Below are 22,378 nucleotides of genomic sequence, written 5' to 3'. Positions count from 1 at the left end.
GCAAAGCGGTCCCCAAGCCTCCGCTTGGTTTCCCCAATGTAGAGGAAGCCACACCAGGTACAGTGGATGCAGTATACCACATTGGCAGATGTGCAGGTGAACCTCTGCTTAATATGGAAAGTCATCTTGGGGCCTGGGATAGGGGTGAGGGAGGAGGTGTGGGGGCAAGTGTAGCATTTCCTGTGGTTGCAGGGTAAGGTGCCGGGTGTGGTGGGGTTGGAGGGCAGCGTGGAGTGAACAAGGGAGTCACGGAGAGAGTGGTCTCTCTGGAAAGCAGACAAGGGTGGGGATGGAAAAATGTCTTGGGTGGTGGGGTCGGATTGTAGATGGCGGAAGTGTCAGAGGATGATGCGTTGTATCCGGAGGATGGTGGGGTGGTGTCTGAGAACGAGGGGGATCCTCTTTGGGTGGTTGAGGCGGGTGCGGGGTGTGAGGGATGTGTTGCGGGAAATGCGGGAGACGCGGTCAAGGGTGTTCTCGACCACTGTGGGGGGAAAGTTGTGATCCTTAAAGAACTTGGACATCTGGGATGTGCGGAAGTGGAATGCCTCATCGTGGGAGCAGATGCGGCGGAGGCAGAGGAATTGGGAATAGGGGATGGAATTTTTGCGGGAGGGTGGGTGGGAGGAGGTGTATTCTAGGTAGCTGTGGGAGTCAGTGGGCTTGAAATGGACATCAGTTACAAGCTGGTGGCCTGAGATGGAGACTGAGAGGTCCAAGAAGGTGAGGGATGTGCTGGAGATAGCCCAGGACTCCCACAACCAGTCCAACCTGTCTCTGCTTCCCTAACCTGTTCTTCCTCTCACCCATCCCTTCCTCCCACCCCAAGCCGCACCTCCAACTCCTACCTACTAACCTCATCCCACCTCCTTGACCTGCCCGTCTTCCCTGGACTGACCTATCCCCTCCCTACCTCCCCACCTATACTCTCCTCTCCACCTATCTTCTTTTCTCTCCATCTTCGGTCCGCCTCCCCCTCTCTCCCTATTTATTCCAGAACCCTCACCCCATCCCCCTCTCTAATGAAAGGTCTAGGCCCGAAACGTCAGCTTTTGTGCTCCTGGGATGCTGCTGGGCCTGCTGTGTTCATCCAGCCTCACATTTTATTATCTTGGATTCTCCAGCATCTGCAGTTCCCATTATCACTAATAGCTTTCCAGTTTTGTTAAAGGTTCCACAGCATGGGGTGGACATAAGAAGAGACATTGAATAGACTGGGACTTTCTTTTTATTCACTCCCGGGGGGAGGGTGTTGCTGTCTTAGCCAGCATTTATTGCCCAGAGGACAGTTGAGAGTCAACCACATTGAAGCGGGCATGGGCTCACATGTAGGCCAGGCCAGAGAAGGACGGCAATTTCCTTCCCTAATGGACGTTTATGAACTAGACGGGGCAATTGAAAATGGATTCATAGTCATCATTGGACTCTCAATTCCAAGTTTATTTCCTGGGAATAGCAGAGACTGGGTGGGGGGAACATGATTGCGAAGTGTAAAATTATGAGGGGCATATTTAGGTTAGACTGGAAGGAACATTTCCCTTTGATGGAGGCTTAATGACTAGGGTTGAGAGGGATGTGAGGAAAAGCATTTTCACCCAGAGGGTGGTGGCAATCTGGAACTCGCTGCCTGAAAGTGTGGTAGAAGCAGAAACCCTCATACCATTTAAGCAGTGTTTATATGTACTTGCAGTGCCAAAGAAGGGAAGGCTATGGTCCTAGCGCTGAGAAATGGGATTAGAATCATGAGGTAACAAGGTGTAGAGCTGGATGAACACATCGGGCAAAGCAGCATCATAGGAGCAGGAAAGCTGACATTTTGGGCCTAGACCCTCCTACAGATTTCTGAAAAAGGATCTAGGCCTGAAACGTCAGCTTTCCTGCTCCTATGATGCTGCTGGGCCTGCTGCGTTCATCCAGCTCTACACTTTGTTATCTCGGATTCTCCAGCATCTGCAGTTTCTACTATCTCTGAAAGAATAGTGAGGTGCTTGTTTTTAACTAGCACAGACTCGATAGGCTGAAGAGACATTTTTGTGCTGCAGACCTCTCTGACTCCCTGGTTCCTGTTGTTAGGGTCAGAATATTATGTAGTCAGGAAGAAACTTCTGAGATGTTTTGTTCTCTCTGTTCCACTTGGCCTGAGATTTTATCCACTAACTGAGGAAATGAAAACCGAAGATGGCTTGAACTGTTCAACCTTTAACCTATGACCTTTTACCTGCTTCATCTGTGGTAATGGTGAGCTCATTGCTGGCCTCACTCTTCCCAATGCGATTTTTGGCATACATACGGATGTTGTAGGTGGAAGAGGGGTGCAGGTCGATAATTGTGGCCTGGTTCAACTGAGGCGAGACATCTTTCGTCCTTTGTACTGCATCCCACGAATCTGCGGAACAAAGCATGTATTCGGTTTTTGAAAGGTAAAAGTTTTTATAGGTTGTTGTTTTAATGATGATCTAATATTGGCTTCATTTCAGCAAATATGTGGCACATCAAAATGGATGCCACTGTTGACAAACCAATTTATTTCTAAATTAAGGGTCGTTATTATATTCCTGACTTTAGACTTAATTATCTAGCAGATAAAGGAAGATTCAGGTCAAGTACTTGCGCCCAGTTTCACACGATATTAAAGTCAATGGGCACCAAACCTAACCTACCCCAATTCCACTGGATGACTTCAGTTAAAATCCGGCCTCACATTTTTCAAGGCCTTAGATAGCACAGAAGAAAGCTCCCGCAACATTGCTCCTGCCAATCTGTTATACCACAATATTGTCAGCTCCTTCATCATACCTGTGCGAATGTTTCTCATTGGGCTGAGCAAAGTTGTTCATTTCTTCCTAAGTGACTGGGAATTCTGTGTTACAAGCTCATGTTCACTTTTACAGAGATAACAAGGTGTAGAGCTGGATGAACACAGCAGGCCAAACAGCATCAGAGGAGCAGGAAGGCTGACATTTCAGGCCTAGATCCTTTTTCAGAAAATTTCTGAAGAAAATTTTCTGAAGAAGACTCTAGGCCCAGAATGTCAGCCTTCCTGTTCCTCTGCTGCTGCTTGGCCTGCTGTGTTCATCCAGCTTTACACCTTGTTATCTCAGATTCTCCAGCATCTGTAGTTCCGATTATCTCCTTCACTTTTACAGAGTAATTTTACAGAGATTATTTGTTGATAGTTAAAAAGGCATTTCCCACCCATTCAGAGTTTCAGATGTGTTAAATGGCGGACCAAAACTAGCACTCGGCCCAGCATGGGGAAGCTGTTACAAGCATGGGAAACAGTTTTTCCTGAAGATTGATTGCAGTTCAACAACAATTTAACCTTTCAGTCACTTGGAGAAGTTTAATGGTTGAAGCCCCAGTGAAGGGGATTGGTAGGGCTCACAGATTAGAACCAATGTGAGGAGCAGAACTGTTAGGTGCTGCAAAACAATATTATCGCAGAGCAAACACACTACAGGACAGAAGTAAGTTTAATGGTCTTGACATTTGTCTCAGTGATGAAGGAGCTGCTTTCACCAATTAGTTTCAGGAACAGCTGATTAGAAACTTCTCACAACTTTGTCAGTAGACATTTCAACTAATCGTTGGCCTGATTTTGCCCAAGGTACTGCAGGCAATCTGTGGAAGGAGCATCAGAAAAGCTCTCACGACACACAAGCATATGAACTCAAGCCGAAGGTGGCCTTTCTGTACCTTCAGCTTGATCGGCCATTTGATAAAATCATGGCTGGTCTGATCGCAACCTCAACTCAACTTTCCTGTCTACCCCCTGCATTCTTTGGCTCCTACGTCAATCTATCAGACTGAATTTAATGACCTTGCCATCGCCACAATCTGAGGGACATAATTCCACATACTCACAACCCTCTGAGAAAAGGATTCCTCCTCATCGCCATCGTACATGGTACAGCCCTTATGTTTGAACTCTACCCCACAGAGGAAACATTCTCTCATCATCCACCCTAACAGTCCCCACTGCAATATTCCATGTTTCAAAAGCTTGTCTCTCTTTCATCTAGGTTCCAAAGTACGCAGGCCTAATCTGTCTGATAAATCCCCTGCAGATAACCTCTTCTTTCCAAGAATTATTCAAGTTAACCTTCTTTGAATGGCTTCTGTATTGCAATTATGTATTTCCTCAAATCAGGAGACAAAAACTGAACAACGCTCCGATATGGTTTTCCCAAAACACAACCATCACGTCGAGAACAAAATAAACATAGGTAATACAGATGTGTTTTCGAAAGAAAGTGCAAAATAATTCTTACACTTTCTTTTTTTTAAAATCCACAGGTTCTTTCTGAAGGAATGATGCTCCATACGTGTAAAATTAATTTTCAGGGCCAGAGATGTTATTGAGCGATCACATTTCCTGATATTTTTAGTGTTAGATTAGTGAAAATCATGCTATTTTCACATCACCACAGTGATTTCCATGTAGCGACTACTCTCAGGGACTGCAACAGCACACCCTTTTGAGAAGCAGGGTAATCTGAGGGCAAATTCTGGATTTCCCTGTTTAACTGCACATGTGTAAATAAAGATTGCTGTCAGATTTTTCTTCCAGTAAAGCTGAACACTGTTAGCCTCAAGTATTAAATCTACATCAAAATACAAGCCAACATAAAAGAAGAAACAAAATAAAAATGTTGAAAAAAGCCACCTGCCATTAAGTCTGTTCCAATTAACCAGCACATAGTACACCTTTGCACAAACTGCAGGAAGGATGTCACTTTATAATGACTGTGTGATACCTGAATTACTAAACATTGCTTCTGAAGGCAGCTAACACGCAACTTCTGTTACATTAGCCCTTGGGTTTTACAATATTCATAAGGTTAATGTAACTGACCCCAAGCATTTACAGCCTCAGGGCATTAACAGCCTAAAAAAAAGCCCACTGAATAATCAATGACACCTTGTACTTTCAGGCAGAACATTATACAAATACGAGCAATAAAGTTAATGGTTTAAAAGAATGAAATAAGATCACTATTATCACAAACAGTGAGGAGCTGGAAGAACACAGCAAGTCAGGCAGCATCAGAGGAATAGAAAAGTTAATGTTTCGCATCAGCACCCTTCAGCAGTTTGTCTTCCTTCTCACATATTCGCCCCACCCTTCCCATTGACTAATCTCCACAACCCCTTACCTGCATCTACCTATCACCACCCCACCTGCCTTTGCCCAGCACCACCCACACCCTCTGTTTATTTCTGAGCTCCCTTTCTGTCCCCACTCCTGACGAAGGGTCCCAACTGGAAACGTCGGCTTTCCTGCTCCTCTGATGCTGCCTGACCTGCTGTGTTCCTCCAGCTCCACACTGTATTGACTCTGACTTCCAGCATCTGCAGTTCTTGCTATCCACTATTACGACATGTTTGCCTCCCGCAGATCATTAAAAAAAATCATTTTGAAGTGCTGTGTTGAAAACTGGAAAGATCAGTTAGTCAGTAAAGGAAATCAAGGTTTGTAGGGAGAAAGCAGTAAAGTGGAGCTGAGGGTTACCAGATCAGCCATGACTTCATCGAATGGCACAGCAGACTCGATGGGCTGAATGGTCTATTTTTCTCTGATGTCTTATAGTCTTAAGTTTTTCTTCAACTTGCATTGAAAGTCTGCATTATTGCTAATTCACTGAATCCATTACCTCAGTTTAAAAGTCAAGTTGGCGATCAGAATATAGTTCTCAGCACTAAAGGGATCAAAGGATATGGGGAGAAAGCAGGAAAAGGGGAATGTGGTGAACGAGCAGCCATGGCCACGTTGAATACTGGGACTGGCTTAAATGGGCTGAACAGCCTGCTCCTGTTCCTTTTACCTATGTTTCTATGAACAATCTGAAGGAATCCTATCCCCAATGGATTTGATTTGTTGCACATCCAATTTCTTTGGCAGATGCTAGCAATAAGGAGAGTAAAAGCAGACATGATGCCATGCTACATCATTAAATATTAAAATTAACAATGCTACTGTCAAATATAGGAAGAAAATCTCTGACAACAGGCAAATCCATCAGCTATGAGGTATGGCTATATGGTTGATGGAAAGACTTTTGTCAAATTGTCTGCCTCTAGTTAAGGATTTTTGTAGGCAGTGTGAACTTGCTTAATTTCAGTTGCTGATGAACCCTTGTGAGACATGTTCAGTACATCTTGATACTGCACAATGTTTGATGCAGTGTGCCAGGATGTGAAGGAGAAAGTGAAATAACAGCCTGGTCTTTGCAGCTAAAACAACAGTGTTAGCAACACTCACCATTATTAATGTGCAAATCGATGGATACAAAAGATATGCAGTGATCCATCAATTTCAGAATTTTCTATTAGTGGGAACAATGAAAAACTCTTTTGTAAACTATATCTGGTGGGGAGCTCAATCAGTTAATACAGCTCACCCACCTCAAGTGTTCCCACCTTCATGGGAGTTCCAATTTTAACCCATCAACTTGAACAGGTGTCAGAGATGCCATTAGATGGCAAATGGTCTTTCTTCCAATAAGGAAATAGACATCTGATGATATCATCAAGACAGGACTGCAATTTTAACTCAAGGCCCATGTGGAGCAATCATTAATCTGGTGGCAAATGTGGGGAGGGCAGGAAGACAGAGACAGACAGAGACCCAGAAAATTGAATTTACTCCATTTCTGTTTCCTTGGTCCATTCTCTTTCCATCACTACAGAAGAAAATATTGGCCGGCCCTATCCTTCCCTTCATCCAAATTCTGCACCTCATGCTCTTCTCACTTCCAACGCCCCCACTCCCAACTACAAATGCCTGAACTCAAAAGCCAAAGGCATGCGGATCTTTGGTCCTTCTCTGGATATCAAATCCAGACCTTTTGCCCCGTGAACCGCCACTCACCTGTTACCAGAAAGCATCTCCCACTGGATATGGCTGAGAGGTTGGACAGGCCTCACAGATGGGGCTGAGAGCTAAAGTCAGTCCTGAGGCCTAATGGTGCAGGATGTCACCACCCCTCACCCTTCCAGCATTATACTGTGGGGTTGATAATTAGTTCTCTGGTTTCTGGAACTCACCTGACTTGTTCTTACACTCAATGTCAAAGCCTGTGATGGGGCTATTCCCATCAAAGCCCATGCTCCACCTCAAAGCGATGCTCCGTGCTCTCACCTCACGGATCTCAATTTCAGGAGGATCTGGGGGTTCTGCAATATGAAAAAAAACATAGAATTAATAAGTGATGTTCCCTGATATTAAATGTTTCATGGCAAATTATTGACAACAGGCTGTATCTAAATAGCCATCTCCATGAAGGGACCTCAAATCTTTATTAGAAATGAACAAATAACATTTAGCAAAAGGTACATATCTCAACTGCAAGTCAATGAGAATAATGTCTCCTAACATGAGAATTGAGAAGATCAAAGCATTTGTCATTATCAACCAACCCAATCTTCATTCACTTGTCGCCCATTGCGTCCTTCTTCCAGTCCAAAATGAGATGGACTGTTTGCAGTCTCTTCATCCAATTTGACCCTGAGATGAATTTGTAACCTCACGTCCCTGCCATGAGAAAGGCTGTTGACTTCAAACTCTGTGACAACATGGGTCTTCTGCCATACTGAACTCATCTGTTACTGAAACCCTTTCATCCATACCTTCAAACGTCTAGGCTTGACTATTCCAAAGCTGTCCCACTCCCCCATTTCAGGACTTAACAACTCTGTTACTCCCCAGATCTGATCTGGTACCAAATACATATTTAACCATCACCTTCAGCCTTGCTGATCTACCCCTTCATGGCCTTATCCTTCTCCATCTCTCTAATCGCTACTACTTGCACAAGCATACCAATATGATGCATTTGCTTTTATGAATTCACTTGTGGGAGGTGCGCGTTATCGGCTTGGCCAGCATTTATCCCCCATCCCTAGACATCACTGAGAAGGTGGTCGTGAGCTGCCTTCTTGAACTGCTGCAGTCCATGCGCTGCAAGTGGACCCAAAATACCCTCATAGAGGCATTTTCAGAGGTTCATCTCTGGCCTTTTCTGTGACCCCTACTTCTCTCTACCACTGTCTTCAGTTGTTCAGGAGCTGTGTTTCAGAATTCATTCCCCAGATCTCACAGTGACTGCAACGAGGTCAGCCAGGTGGACCTCACAGAACATGAGTTCCCTGGTTGGGGCGGTTAATGTGGTCCAATCAGGGAGCCCTGGCTAACAAACAAAAAGGATGAGTGTCAGAGACACTGACACTGTGGTACGTGGCTCTGAATGAGGCAGTACTATAGTCAAGGGCTGTTCACTTATAAATAAAGGGTGACTTCGTATCAGAATAGCAGTGCCTGTGGAGTTATTCAACCATCTCTGTCTCTCTTGCTCCCTCATCAATGAGGGTTTCCGTCCCTTCTTCTAATATCTTTGTCATTACGGAGCATCAATTTTTAATTGATTACACAGTCTGAGGCATTTTTTACAATTGAAGGATGGTTACAGCACACAGGAAGCCATTCAGTCTGTTGTGTCCATGTCCAATCTCTTTCAAAAGCCATGATTGAATCTGCCTCAATCACATTCTCAGTCAGTCCATTCTAGTCCCAACCACTTATACATTAAAGGAAATTTGTGACATTTGCAGCCAATTTAACATTATCAGTTGGGCTCCTAATGTGGCTCAAATTGTGAGAGGCACATCCATATTTACAGACAATGAGAACTAGAAACAGAAGATTTGTATATCACCAGATTCAAGAGAATTTAGTGCTTTCTTGCAACTGCAAGGTTAAAAGATTCAGGTACTGTCTGCTGTTTAAGTCATTTTAACTTTAATGGTAGGAGAGCTTCTAGAAACAATTTTTTTTGTTGTAGCATTATTGTTCAACAAAGTGTTTCGATTGCGAATAGTCAGCATGGATTTCTAAAGGAAGAAGTGTGTTTGCTTAACTGAAAGTCAAAGAGGGCTCAGCACAGAAAAATGCCTTTCGAGCCATTTGAGTCTGTGCCAGTCAAAATAATCCCTACCAGTCACATTTGGACATCGAGCAGTTTTTCCACCACCTTCGCTCCTCTATCCATCTTCGATCCATCTCCCCCTCTCTCCCTGATAACAAAGTGTGGAGCTGGATGAACACAGCAGGCCAAGCAGCACCTTAGAAGTACAAAAGCTGACGTTTCGGGCCTAGACTCTTCATCAGAAAAGGGAGTGGGGGTTTTGGTTTTCATAACAAAGACAATAGTTCTTTTGTTGTTAAATTTGAGTTTTCATACCTACGATGGTGCTGGTGAATTATGACTTTGTACACTTTTCACTGGAGTCCTGTACTTCTGTACTTGTGTGCACATGACAATAAAACCTAATGCTAAAAGTTTAGCCTCAAATCCACCTTCCTGCATATCCCCAGTAACCTTCCATATTTTTGGTAATCAAGAATCTGTCTGGTATAACTGCACAGAGGCTGATATCCTATCACCAAGCCACCTTTTATTTACAAGTGCACAGTATATGGATTCTGACAAACCAGCTCAGAGCTAGTCCTTACAATGAGGATATTTTCTGAATCTCCTGTTTATATCCGTCAGCCGGGACTCCCAAATTTGGCCCAGGTTAACAATCTGAAGCAAGGATCTCATCCTCATCGTGATTCACCTGGCCATCATTTCAATCTCTACACCATTCATCTCTGCTTTACAAATATGTTTAAGATTTGGCATCCTTTGCTTTTTGTCTTCTGCATTTGGACACTTGACCTCACAGAGGTATTGTTCCTTTCTGACGTTTTTCTCCCACACATCATCTCACTTTAGAGCTCAGTCATTTTGCCTTGTCTATAAATGTGTGTGTGTTTGGTAGAATTGGGGATATCGTCTAATTCCACAGAGTAACTTAGTTGTCAACAAATTTTGCCACTTATTGTGAAAATACATGTTGCCTTGAATAAAACAGATTATTTCCGAGATTATTGGAGAAGTCTGGTGGAAGTCTCTTTTGACTTAGATGATGGCAATAATACTGAAAATAAAAATGATAATCTTGGGTATTAACTAAGATAGTTACATTTCAGTTCCTGGAGTATGTGGCTTGATTTGTTGTATGCTGCTCCTGTCAAAGTTGCAATAACATACCCTTGCTAAAAGCTATTTTATTAATATGCAGGGCCCTCTACTCTGCATGCAAAAGGAATGAGTCCAGGCTTTGTGACTTTCCCATTAAAAACAACTTGTTGCCTGGTGCATTCTCCATATGAGACACCTCTTTATTGCAAACAGCCCATGAACAATCAGAGTTAACTTGCTGACTATCAGCACCACTCTCTCATGCAATATAAATTGCGGCTACTTTTGAAGCTTGTCTGTCTTGAGGGTACGACAAAAGGCTTCGACAACATTTCCATTTTTCTCATCAATATTAAAGATTATAGCAGGTCTTCTGACTATCACTACTCCCACTTTCCTTAGCAAACTGGGATGCAAGCCCAGCCCAGCTCTTCCCCTCCACCCACTGCATCCCAAAACCAGTCCAACCTGTCTCTGCCTCCCTAACCGGTTCTTCCTCTCACCCATCCCTTCCTCCCACCCCAAGCCGCACCCCCATCGACCTACTAACCTCATCCCACCTCCTTGACCTGTCCGTCTTCCCTGGACTGACCTATCCCCTCCCTACCTCCCCACCTATACTCTCCTCTCCACCTATCTTCTTTACTCTCCATCTTCGGTCCGCCTCCCCCTCTCTCCCTATTTATTCCAGTTCCCTCTCCCCATCCCCCTCTCTGATGAAGGGTCTAGGCCCGAAACGTCAGCTTTTGTGCTCCTGAGATGCTGCTTGGCCAGCTGTGTTCATCCAGCCTCACATTTTATTATCTTGGGATGCAAGCCAACTGGACCCGGTTACTTATTCATGACAAGCACATACAGCCTTTCCTGCCTATTTTTTCTCATTCCATCCGTTATCTCTACCATCTTCACTTCTACTATTTTTACTTCTATTTCCCAGCTTCCTACATCTTAGCAAATGCCAATGCAACATACTCATTCAGTATCTTGGCTTGTTCTGCAGTTTCGAGCATATATCACCTTCTGCCCTACCAATAAGCCCTGTCATGTGCATGGTAATAGTTTAATCATTATTGAACAGGGCTCGATAAACTCAGTGGGATTAGTTTATTTAAACCGGCGAAACACTTTACAAGTAATGGAGCAGATATTGCAACAAACTAGCTGATTCTTGCATGTGCAGCTTGCAGGTTCACTACAGACGAACTGCCAGGCACAGTCACAACATTGTATGCATACAGCATATGGAATTAATAAAGACAATTTCTCTTAAAGGAAAGGTCCATATACAACAACTCCCATCCCATTCAGTACTAAACTGAGAAATATGCTTCATAAACCTGTCAGCACCTGCCAGCATCATGAAAGAAGGTCCTTAAAATCTCTTACTTTAGTCAAGCAATTAACAACTGAAATAATTCCACAGAGGCTGGTAACCTGTCACCAAGGCACCCTTCATTTACACAAAAAGAGTTGTTGACTCCAGCACCACCTCTTCAGAGTCAGCTCTCAGTGCTAGAATCTCTAACACTCCTCTTTTTATCTGTCAAGTGGGGTTCCCTGATTGGACCTGTTAACAGCCCCAATCAGGGAACTCAAGTTCTATGGGGCCCAGTCAGCTGAACTCATTATAGTGATCATCCCAATATCTCCATATTCAATGCAGTGTTGATTTTCTTTGTCTGATTAGGCTCTGATGAAGTATGTTAGCTATGTAAAAGCTGCTGCACCAATGATGGTTGGGGGTCAGAACTCTCACTACACCATTAGGCTAAGAATGGTATGTGGCAGAACACAAGTATCTGATTTCCAAAATTAACTGTACATTGCAGTGAATAGCAGCATGGAATGTCACATTTCAATTTACCTTGCACCGTGAGCTGAATCAACCCTCGGTCCTCTCCGTACGAATTAATAGCATGGCAGGAAAAAAATCCAGAATCTCCCCGGACTGTTGGTGTAATCTGAAGAGTAAGTAGACAGGTCAAACAGCACAAAAAAATGATCTAGAATAATTCCACTGCTGGAAATATGAAATTAAAAAAATAGATAATGGGTTGGCTAGCATCTGGAAAGAGACAAGCCAGGCTAATGCTTTTCATCAGAATCTTCACATTCTTCACACCTTCATGACTTCCTGAATGGAGCTGTAATAATTTGCAGTGGGTTCATTGTGTCAGTACCAACTCTTGGCAAGATGAATCCAAAACTAATCTCACGGTCCCAGTCTCCTCCATAAACTGGTGTGCTCTACTGCCTCAGATCTTCATTCAATTTTCCCTCAAAAGATTCTCTGTGTTGGAAAAAAATCTTATGCTTCAATGATCCTCTGCAAAAAGACATTCTCCTGTCCCCTTTCTTTTCACACCTCCCACTGACAGACCTAAATTGTCGATCTCCTTGCTGTTGACCGTGTTCACTCCAGCAATGTCCTCAGAACAAGACTCAATTAAATCTCTCAGTGATAATGGGAACTGCAGATGCTGGAGAATCCAAGATAACAAAGTGTGAAGCTGGATGAACACAGCAGGCCAAGCAGCATCTCAGGAGCACAAAAGCTGACGTTTTGGGTCTAGACCCTTCATCAGAGAGGGGGATGGGGAGAGGGTTCTGGAATAAATAGGGAGAGAGGGGGAGGCGGACTGAAGAGGGAGGGAAAAGAAGATAGGTGGAAAGGAGAGGAGGGAGTACCTCCCCACCTATCTCTCCTCTCCACCTATCTTCTTTTCCCTCCCTCTTCGGTCCGCCTCCCCCTCTCTTCCTATTTATTCCAGAACCCTCTCCCCATCCCCCTCTCTGATGAAGGGTCTAGACCCAAAACGTCAGCTTTTGTGCTCCTGAGATGCTGCTTGGCCTGCTGTGTTCATCCAGCTTCACACTTTGTTATCTTCAATTAAATCTCTCCAAAGCTTTCCCTGCTCAAATGGAAACAGTCCCAGCAGCCCAGGTTCTTCCTCAAACTAGAAGGAGCTAAATTAAATTCTTGGCCTTCGGATATTGTGGGGAGAATTCATTTTTCTGCCTTAAATATTTCTGGCAGCATTTCGCTAACTAATTCTGTTAACTCCTGTGGGTTTGATCCTCAGCCATTTTTGAAGGGCTATGGCTGTTGGTGTCTCTCTCACTGGCAACTCAATTCACACCAATTCACATCGAGAGGCACTCTTCTCTACAGTGCAAATAATTGTTCCTGGCGTTGTGCTTGTGTTAACGATTTTTTCCTCTGATAGAAAAGGCTATTCGTTGCATCTACAAAACAGTACCCAACCAATCATTGTATATTCATCCCAATTCAAGCTGGGGATGTTCTGGGCTTTCCCTGTAGAACAAAGGTCACTTGGTGAATGCGTTACTTGTAACAATGCATCACTTGTTTATACCGATGAGTTAGCGTTGTCAGTTCTTCAGTATGGTGCAAGACCCCTCCTGAATTAGCTGTGAATCCCAGCCATAACTCAGGAGAATTTGGTCTTTTATATTTCTTACCCCAGTATTACCCACCCACCCTGTTTCCTCCTATCAGCAGCTCTGGTAAAAGTGAAGCCACCTGCTTTACAGCATTGATAGAATCCCTGCAGTGCGGAAGCAGGCCATTCAGCCCATCAAGCCCATACCAACCCTCTAAACAGCGGGCAAATGTGCAAACTTCACACAGACAGTCGCCCGAGAGTGGAATCAAACCCATGTCCCTGGTGCTGTGAGGCAGCAGTGCTAACCACTGAGCCACCTTACGCCATGCCATATTACCTCCACATTCTTCCCTACTGCTGAACAAAGACAGCAGCCCCACAACAAACCCCCCACCCCACCCCATCCCCAACACCAACCCTCTCCATTTCAGGACTGACATCAATTAGACTGACTGATAGAAGAACACCAATGAGACTGGGGGTTCGGAGACAAATAGGGAGTGTGACAGGTCAAGTGACACAGGGAGGTGAGAGTTTGAAGACAGCGCGCACGAATTAGGGGGTGGAAGATTGTGATAATGGCTTACAGGGAAGAACTGGGACATCGATGATGACAGCTCAGAAATAGGGGGTGACACTGGCATTTCACTGAGGAAGAAACAGATAAGGATCACGGACAGACTACAAAGTTGGGGAATTAATTTTGGAATGAGAACGGACTGACAATTTAATCAAATTTGAAGACTTTGTCCCCACCATAGATAATAAATCCGTGTAGAACCTGTGTAACATTTACTTGGTACAGATTGATCATAGCGCCTCTCAAAAATCCACGCTTACAGAGAAACTTGTCAAGGTTAGTCTTGTCCTGAGTCACTAACAAGCTGAAATTACAGCCCAATCATTTTAAACAGCATTCAAAGTACTCCAGAAAGCCAGATGCAAGAAGCTTTCACTGATAGATAGACATGGCAAACATGAATGTCCACATACAAAATCATCACAGTTTCAGTGTAAAATAGCAGGAACTGCCAGTGCAGGAGTCTGAGATAACACGGTGTGGAGCTGGAGGAGCACAGCAGGCCAGGCAGCATCAGGGGAGCAGGAAAGTTGAAGTTTTGGGTTGGGGCCCTTCAGAAAATTTCAGTGCACTCCTTTTTTTAAATCAACCTTTTTTGGATACGATATGACAAACCTCCATGACCATCTCATTCTGAGGTAGTCTTTAACCGAATGAATGGCTCAGAGGTAGGGACAGTATTACTGTGTGACAAGCCCCTTTCTGGTCTGATATATATGTGAGTATAAATGCGGTGTTTATGGTTAATGCATGATTTAAACTGAATACTCAATTGCTAAACAATTAGCACAGGATGAGATGTGAAGAGGATTCAGGGTAGTGCACACATGTGCACAAGCTGCTGTGGGTATTTTTGCAAGGCAATATTATTCAATTTATTTATTTATTGTCATGTGTACTTTGTTACAAAATTACAGCGAAAAGTCTTGTATAGAGTTGCCATTCTCCAGCACCGTCTTTAACTGCAGAAAAATAAGACAAAATGTGGAATAAAAGGCAGAAAAATATAGAAATAAAGAGAAGGTGGCTAACTTTACTGTCCTTCTTGTTATGTGCTCCCAATGAGCCATGGGCCTGGTGGCGAGGCATGAGTCCCCTTGGCTGCACCGTTACTGCTGGAATGAAAGTCAGCTACGCTTCAGCACCGTCTGAAGTTCCACTGATACCCTCACTACTGTGAGTCCTCACTGGATCTCGCCAATACAGAAACCACCGATGCTGCCCAGGACTGCACTAGCGCACTCGCCCAAACACACCATTGCCATGAGTCTGCAATGGGCCACCTTGCCAATGCAGCTGCTGCTGACGCTGCCAAGTCATGTACTGGGCCCAAACTCACCTCTGCCTCCCCGAATCTGTACTGGACACAGACACCGCTGGGAACCCAAACTTGCCTCCACTGGAGCAGCCATGACTCAGCAGTAGGACCCACCCCAACAATGCAGCAGCCCTCAGGAACTGGAACTTGTCTCTGATATTGCTGCCATGAGTCCTTATTGCCATTTCCATTGGAGTCCATGCTGCCATACATAGAACATAGAACATAGAACATTACAGCACAGTACATGCCCTTCGGCCATCGATGTTGTGCCGACCTGTCATACTGATCTGAAGCCCATCTAACCTACACTATTCCATGTACGTCCATATGCTCATCCAATGACGACCTAAATGTACCTAAAGTTGGTGAATCTACTACCGTTGCAGGCAAAGCATTCCATTCCCTTACTACTCTCTGAGTAAAGAAACTACCTCTGACATCTGTCCTATATCTTTCACCCCTCAATTTAAAGCTATGCCCCCTCATGCTCGCCGTCACCATCCTCAGACAAAGGCTCTCCCTATCCACCCTATCTAACCCTCTGATTATTTTATATGTTTCAATTAAGTCACCTCTCAACCTTCTTCTCTCTAATGAAAACAGCCTCAAGTCCTTCAGCCTTTCCTCGTAAGACCTTCCCTCCACACCAGGCAACATCCTAGTAAATCTCCTCTGCACCCTTTCCAAAGCTTCCACATCCTTCTTATAATGCGATGACCAGAACTGTACACAATATTCCAAGTGCCTACCCTAGACTACATGGCCTGGCCCATCCTGGTCCGCGCTGCCGGGCCTATCCTGGCCCGTACCGCAGGGCCTATCCTGGCCCGTGCCACGGGGCCTATCCTGGTCTGTGCCGCAGGGCCTGCCCAGGTCTGCACTGCCAGGCCTACTTGGGTCTGTGCTGCTGGGCCTATCTGTCACCTGCAACTGAGTTCTTCACCAAGAGGTAAGTAAAATAAAATGAAAGAGAAAACAAAACACGATGAGAGGAAAAAAGAAATGAAACAAAGAGAAAAGTGGACAGAGTAGATGAGTCTTGAGCTCAGAACCCTGCCCCACTGCTATCTTATCAAGAGCTTCTTGGGATTAAGCTGGTAGAAATGACATGGAGTAAAAAGGTATCTTGAAATGAAAGCAAACAACTGTGGATGTTGGAAATCTGAACTGAAAACTGCAAGGTCTTGAAAAACTCAGCATTTGACTGGAAATGAAGTTCTAAAGAGGAGTCATATTGGAATCAAAACATTAACTCTGCTCTGATAATAAAATGTGAGGCTGGATGAACACAGCAGGCCAAGCAGCATCTCAGGAGCACAAAAGCTGACGTTTCGGGCCTAGGCCCTTCATCAGAGAGGGGGATGGGGAGAGGCAACTGGAATAAATAGGGAGAGAGGGGGAGGCGGACTGAAGATGGAGAGTAAAGAAGATAGGTGGAGAGGAGAGATAGGTGGGGAGGTACTCCCTCCTCTCCTTTCCACCTATCTTCTTTTCCCTCCCTCTTCGGTCCGCCTCCCCCTCTCTCCCTATTTATTCCAGTTCCCTCCCCCCATCCCCCTCTCTGATGAAGGGCCTAGGCCCGAAACGTCAGCTTTTGTGCTGCTGAGATGCTGCTTGGCCTGCTGTGTTCATCCAGCCTCACATTTTATTATCTTGGAATCTCCAGCATCTGCAGTTCCCATTATCTCATTAACTCTGCTCTCTCTTGTTAAGTTGCTGCCAGACATGCTGAGCTGCTTCAGCATTTAGTTTTTCATTGTGTTGGACACGGTATTGTACATGCTCGGTATAGGCCCGACTCACACTGAATAAAACTGCAAAGCTATTCGGAACCAGGTCAAAGACACATCAGACACACTCCTGAAAACACAATATTGCTTGTGCCCCATGTTTCACACTGTTGGTTGTTGTGCAAACATTAGTTAGCGCGCGAAAGGAAGCAGCCATGGAGCAGAAGTCTCTCTCCCTCTCCATCAAGAGTTGTATGGAAGCCTGCACTTCTATCCTAAGCAATAGCCTGAATTCACCAAATCCTTGTTTGAGAGGTAAGTATGCATATTAATACATAATGATGTGTTTTGTTTAAAAAAACACACACGCACACACACACAACCCAAGGCTGCTGAAAGCAACGTCAAGCCAGTCTGCTAAACACCGCTTCAGAAAGGTTGACACTGATGGTGAGCGACAGCTCAGATTACACAGACATCTAATTAAGAATAACATCCATTACCATTTCTACACTGAGACATGGGAGTGAATTTATGTACTGCTGTTTGGCTCTACAACCAAATTGTCAACTCATTGAATAGAAAACAGGGCTACATTTTAAGTGTTAGCTCTCCTAGTAGTGGGAATTGTGTGACAGGACAGAATATTCAGATTTAAACTCCTCGTCTGCACGTCCACTTGAATGAATCAGACTAGCCCCTGGACTCCCTCACAATTCCCTGCTTTTTGGGGTTAGCCTTTCAGCCCTTCAAGCCAGGTCTGTTCTGCCACGAACGAATATCTGATCTGCACCTTACTTCCATTTGTTCTTCTCTGCTCTTTTTTCCCTCAATTCACTCAGCCAAACAAAAGCCATGTTTTGATATGCTCATGGGATTCGGGCATCCCTGGTCAGTACTTATTGTCCATTTCTGTCAGAATCAATCTGGAAAAGTCCAATTATCCCCAGAACATTCTCAGGCTACTGTAGGGAGCCAAAACATTTGTAGCCCAGGAGTTAGGTATTAGAATTTCAGATTGCGATCTGGCCCAGCTCCGATTTTAGGATTATATCCCTTTATCCTCAACCCCCTCCCCCACCAAAGAAATAATTTCTCCCGTCTAATCTTTTTAACCTGGCAAACTGATCATTCCCACTTCCAATCTTCTACATTTTTTTTGGGCCTCCCAGCTCATAAACTCTCCTCCACAGTAACACGTAATAAAAATTGTGAAGGAATGCTTCTGGGTTTTATGGACCTGCACTGTTCGAAAAAATATGTTCTATGATTCTTCCTGTAGAAGACAAAAATAATCATACTGCCTGAATCCCAAATTTCATTAAGCCTTCCTTTAACCGCGTAGTAAATCCATGAAGGGTTAATCATTTAAACTGAGAAATTTAATTGCATTGCCAGAGAAATTGATTTTCTTTCCTCGTCTCCTTGCTGTGATTGGGAGAAAATTGTCCAAGGCTTCAAAATGAAGGTCTGAGGCACTTTCAGAATCAGCGATGACAGGGTCAGGACAGGAGGTTGTTATAGTAACCATGTCAAAAAGATTCTGCTCGCTGCTGGTATGTTTGAAGTCGGAAAGGAAGATTAAAAGAACTCGAGCCTGCCATAGCACTAAATCATCGAAGACCCAAAGAGCAGGGAAGGAGGGAACAAAGAAATCTAGTGATTGAAAGATCAAAGCAGTGAATTGATTATTTTTGGATTAATCAATAGGCTAACATTAAAATGGATTCCTTGTGCATCCATTGATTTTCTTTCGTCTTACAATTGTGTGCCCTCTAACCTCTCAGGGACAATGCCTTTGAGAATGGTCTCTGAAGTGCTTTTCTGATGCAGCCATTATGCGAACAGGTGCAATACTTTGATTCCATGTTTGGCCATTGAGGGTTGGCAGGCTTTACAAAATCCACTAAAGTGCATTTCTTTCTCCCTTTCCTCCAGCCTTCTCTTTCGATGAGCCTGAGGGATGCTGGAAACATGGTTCCATTGTGTTAGGGAGAGAATGGTAACATAAATGATTGTGTTGGCAACAGGCAACTGGGCTTTGCGAACCCTCAGGGTATCAGTGGACAATCACCAATGCTCAACTCATACTGCCCAAAGTCACAAGATAGAGAGCATTTGATTCAGCACAAATTAGCAAGGGGAACAAGCCTGTCAAAATAACTGTGATATTTGGAAGTAAACATGTTTGTCATATCAGAGCACTGATTGGAATATACAATCAAGGCGAGTGATCTGCAAATTTTGCTTATTTATCTCACTCTACATGCCTTTGATCTTCTAGTCAGCATTCGTCCGCTGTGCCATGAGAAATGGAATATACAAGCAATCAGAATTTAAATGCTAGTCAGGAGATAATGATATGTTTGCAAAATACTGGCCTTCAGTGGACAGTAAGTAGTGCCTCAGAGTGTGGGTGTGATGTGCTTCAATGAAAAGCTGACAGACTGTTGCAAAGAGCTCAACTTCTGGCAAGCGCTACAAATAGATGGTGCGGTACACTGCTTTGCAGAATGAAAAGGTAGAGATGCCCATCACTGGGGGGATTTCAGTTCTGTGCAAAGACTGGGGAAGGTGAGATTACCAGCCTTCTCTGCCGTAAAGCGAAAGCAAGACCAGCAAGAAACTGTGTCTGCTGGTAAGTGGGTTGGTAGCCGGAGGTTATGAAGTTCAAATAACTGACTAAAGGAACTATGAGGAGAAAGGATGGAGAACAATTAACAAAAATAATTAACGAGATGTTTATGTTGCTTGCGTCACACTTCATCTCTGGTCAAATTTAGCAGTGAATTGCAATGTATTACTCCAATTTCACTGCTGTTGTTCTCGAGTTAAAATCACTGAATTAATTGCTATTGTCTGATTTCCTCTTCATTTGAAATGATTACATCCACGGAGCCAGATTTTTGTCTCCCACGTGGGGTTACAAATTGGGCCTCAAAATGCTGATCTTTCCCCTGACTTCTTGACCCCGTGCTCTTTTCATAATACATTTTGGCAGGGCAGGTTACCCAGGGCTCAAAAGAGTAGCATCGCTCCTGAGACTGGGGGAGGTTCGCCATTGTGAGGGAAAACTGTTCCCTCCCGTTTACAAAATTGGAATGAGTTTTGGATGCTCTAAAAGGAGGAATTGTCTCAGTGAATTTATCACCACTGAGGGACACTTGCTAAGACGTCACAGTTATTCTGAAAAGGTAAGTATAAATAATTGAATATTTTCAAATTTCACTGCTCCCTGCTCTATTGTAGTGTAGACATGATTTTAATCCAGCGATTCATCATAGTGATCTTTTCTCAGCAGTATGTTAATCACCATTATGTAAATTTGAATGTTCATTATCGTACCTGTTTCCACTGGATAAAGGACAATATGGTATCAGAATTTTTGTAAAGAAGGATCTGTCTTGCTATCATTGCAACTACATTTTCTATGCTGTAATTTAAACTGACCAACAGCTCTGCTGATTTATAAAAGAAAACATTCCTTTGAGAGCTGGGGTAGAAAACATCCACAGCTAAATGAGGAGGTCACGGGCAATATTAAGTCAAAAACTAAGATACACCATATTGCAAGGACCAGAGGCAGACAGCAGGACTGAGAAACTTTCAAACATAAACAAAGGGATACCAAAAATATTATTAAAAAGAACTGAGATAAATCTCAAAAGGAAACTAACACAAAATATCAAAAACGATAGCAAAAGCCTCTATAGGCATAAAAAAGGGAAGAGAGTCACTAGGGTGAATGTTAGGGTCCCTTAGAAGATGAAACTGGAGAGTTAATAGTAGGAAGCACTGAAACAGCAGGAATGCTTAATCAATATTTTGCCTCAGTTTTCACGATAGAGGATAACAGTACCATTCCTATTGGAATGGGCAAGTCAGAGGCAAAGGAAAGGCTAGAACTTAGAACAACGAATATTGCTAGGGAAAAGGTACTCAGCAAACTGTTAGGACTGAGGGCAGACAAGTCCCCCAGGCCTGACGGCCTACATCCTAGGGTATTAAAGGAAGTGGCGCCAGAAATAGTGGATCCCTAGGATACAATATTCCAAAATTCCCTGGACACGGGAAAGGTTCCAGTGGATTGCGAAAATGCTAATGTAAAGGGAGGAGGGCAATGTGTGGGAAATTAAGGCCTGTTAGTTTAACACCTGTTGTTGCAAAGTGTTAGAATCAATTATCAAGAAAGCAATTTCAGGACACTCCCAGATTCCCAAAGTCTCTGCCCATTTAGGTAATAGGTCGCCACCCCAATTTTCTGACCAAAATGCATGACCTCAAAAGTCAAAATGTTATCCATCAGAGTCTGGGATAGTAAGAGCTGCCAATGCTGGAGTCAGAGGTAACACAGTGTGGAGCTGAAGGCACACAGCAGGCCAGGCAGCATTAGAGGAACAGGAAAGTTGACATTTTAGGTTGGGACCCTTCTTCAGGCTCCTCTGATGCTGCCTGGCCTGTTGTGTTCCTCCAGCTCCACACTGTGTTCTGTCCATCAAAGTCAGCATGGTTTTATAAAGGGCGAATCATATTTGATTAATGTGCTAGAGTTCATTGAAGGTGTAATAAGCAAAGTAGATAATGGGGATGCTGTAGATGTAAAACTTCTGGACTTCCAGAAGGTGTTTGATAAAGTGTTACACAGAAGCTTAACCCACAAGCTTGGGTCATATGGGATTAGGGGTAATTTATGAGCTTGGGTAGATGACTGGCTGACAGACAGAGTTGGGATAGATAGGTTTTTTTGTGGATGGCAAGAAGTAATAAGTGGGCGTGCCACAGAATTCAGTCCTCGTACCCCCGCAGTTCACAATTGCATTACCGTCTCGGAGGTAGGGATAGAAGGGTCTATAGCCAAAATTGCAGATGACACAAAAATAGGTGGGTTGGTAAACTGCAATGAGGAAACAAGAACCTTACAAATGGATATAGATAGGTTAGGAGAGTGGGTCAAACTGTGGCAGATGGAGTTTAATGTGGATAAGTGTGAGGTCATGCATTTTGGTCAGAAAATTGGGGTGGCGACCTATTACCTAAATGGGCAGAGACTTTGGGAATCTGGGAGTCCTCATTCATGTGTCACTGAAAACTGGCATGAAGGTACAGCAAATAATTAAGAAAATGAACGGATTGTTGGCTTTTAGAGATAAAGGAATAGAATATAAAGGTAAGGAAGTATCATTGCAATAATACAAGACATTGATGAGACCACACCTGCAGTATTGTGCACAGTTTTAGTCCCCTTATTGAGGAAAGATGTGGTGGTATTGGAGGCAGTTCAGAGGAGGTTCACTAGATTTGATCCCAGAGATGAG

At 43.9% G+C, this 22,378-nt stretch overlaps 1 protein-coding gene across 2 annotated transcripts in view; it reads right to left on the bottom strand.

The window, feature by feature from the left end:
- LOC125457234 (cell adhesion molecule DSCAM) overlaps nt 1–22,378 on the bottom strand; it is a 612,502-nt gene that overhangs the window by 118,752 nt on the left and 471,372 nt on the right. For both annotated transcript variants that reach the window (XM_048541184.2, XM_059650150.1), the window contains 3 exons: nt 11,890–11,986; nt 7,048–7,176; nt 2,219–2,386 (listed from right to left, as the gene is read on the bottom strand). In XM_048541184.2, coding sequence (XP_048397141.1) covers nt 2,219–2,386; nt 7,048–7,176; nt 11,890–11,986 — 394 coding nt within the window. The remainder of the gene's footprint in view (nt 1–2,218; nt 2,387–7,047; nt 7,177–11,889; nt 11,987–22,378) is intronic.

The sequence above is a fragment of the Stegostoma tigrinum genome, chromosome 12 (genome assembly GCF_030684315.1).
Source record: "Stegostoma tigrinum isolate sSteTig4 chromosome 12, sSteTig4.hap1, whole genome shotgun sequence".
NCBI classification, from domain to species: Eukaryota; Metazoa; Chordata; class Chondrichthyes; order Orectolobiformes; family Stegostomatidae; genus Stegostoma; species Stegostoma tigrinum.
The sequence above is the reverse complement of the archived record's forward strand: the minus strand, read 5'-3'. Positions and strand labels throughout refer to the sequence as shown.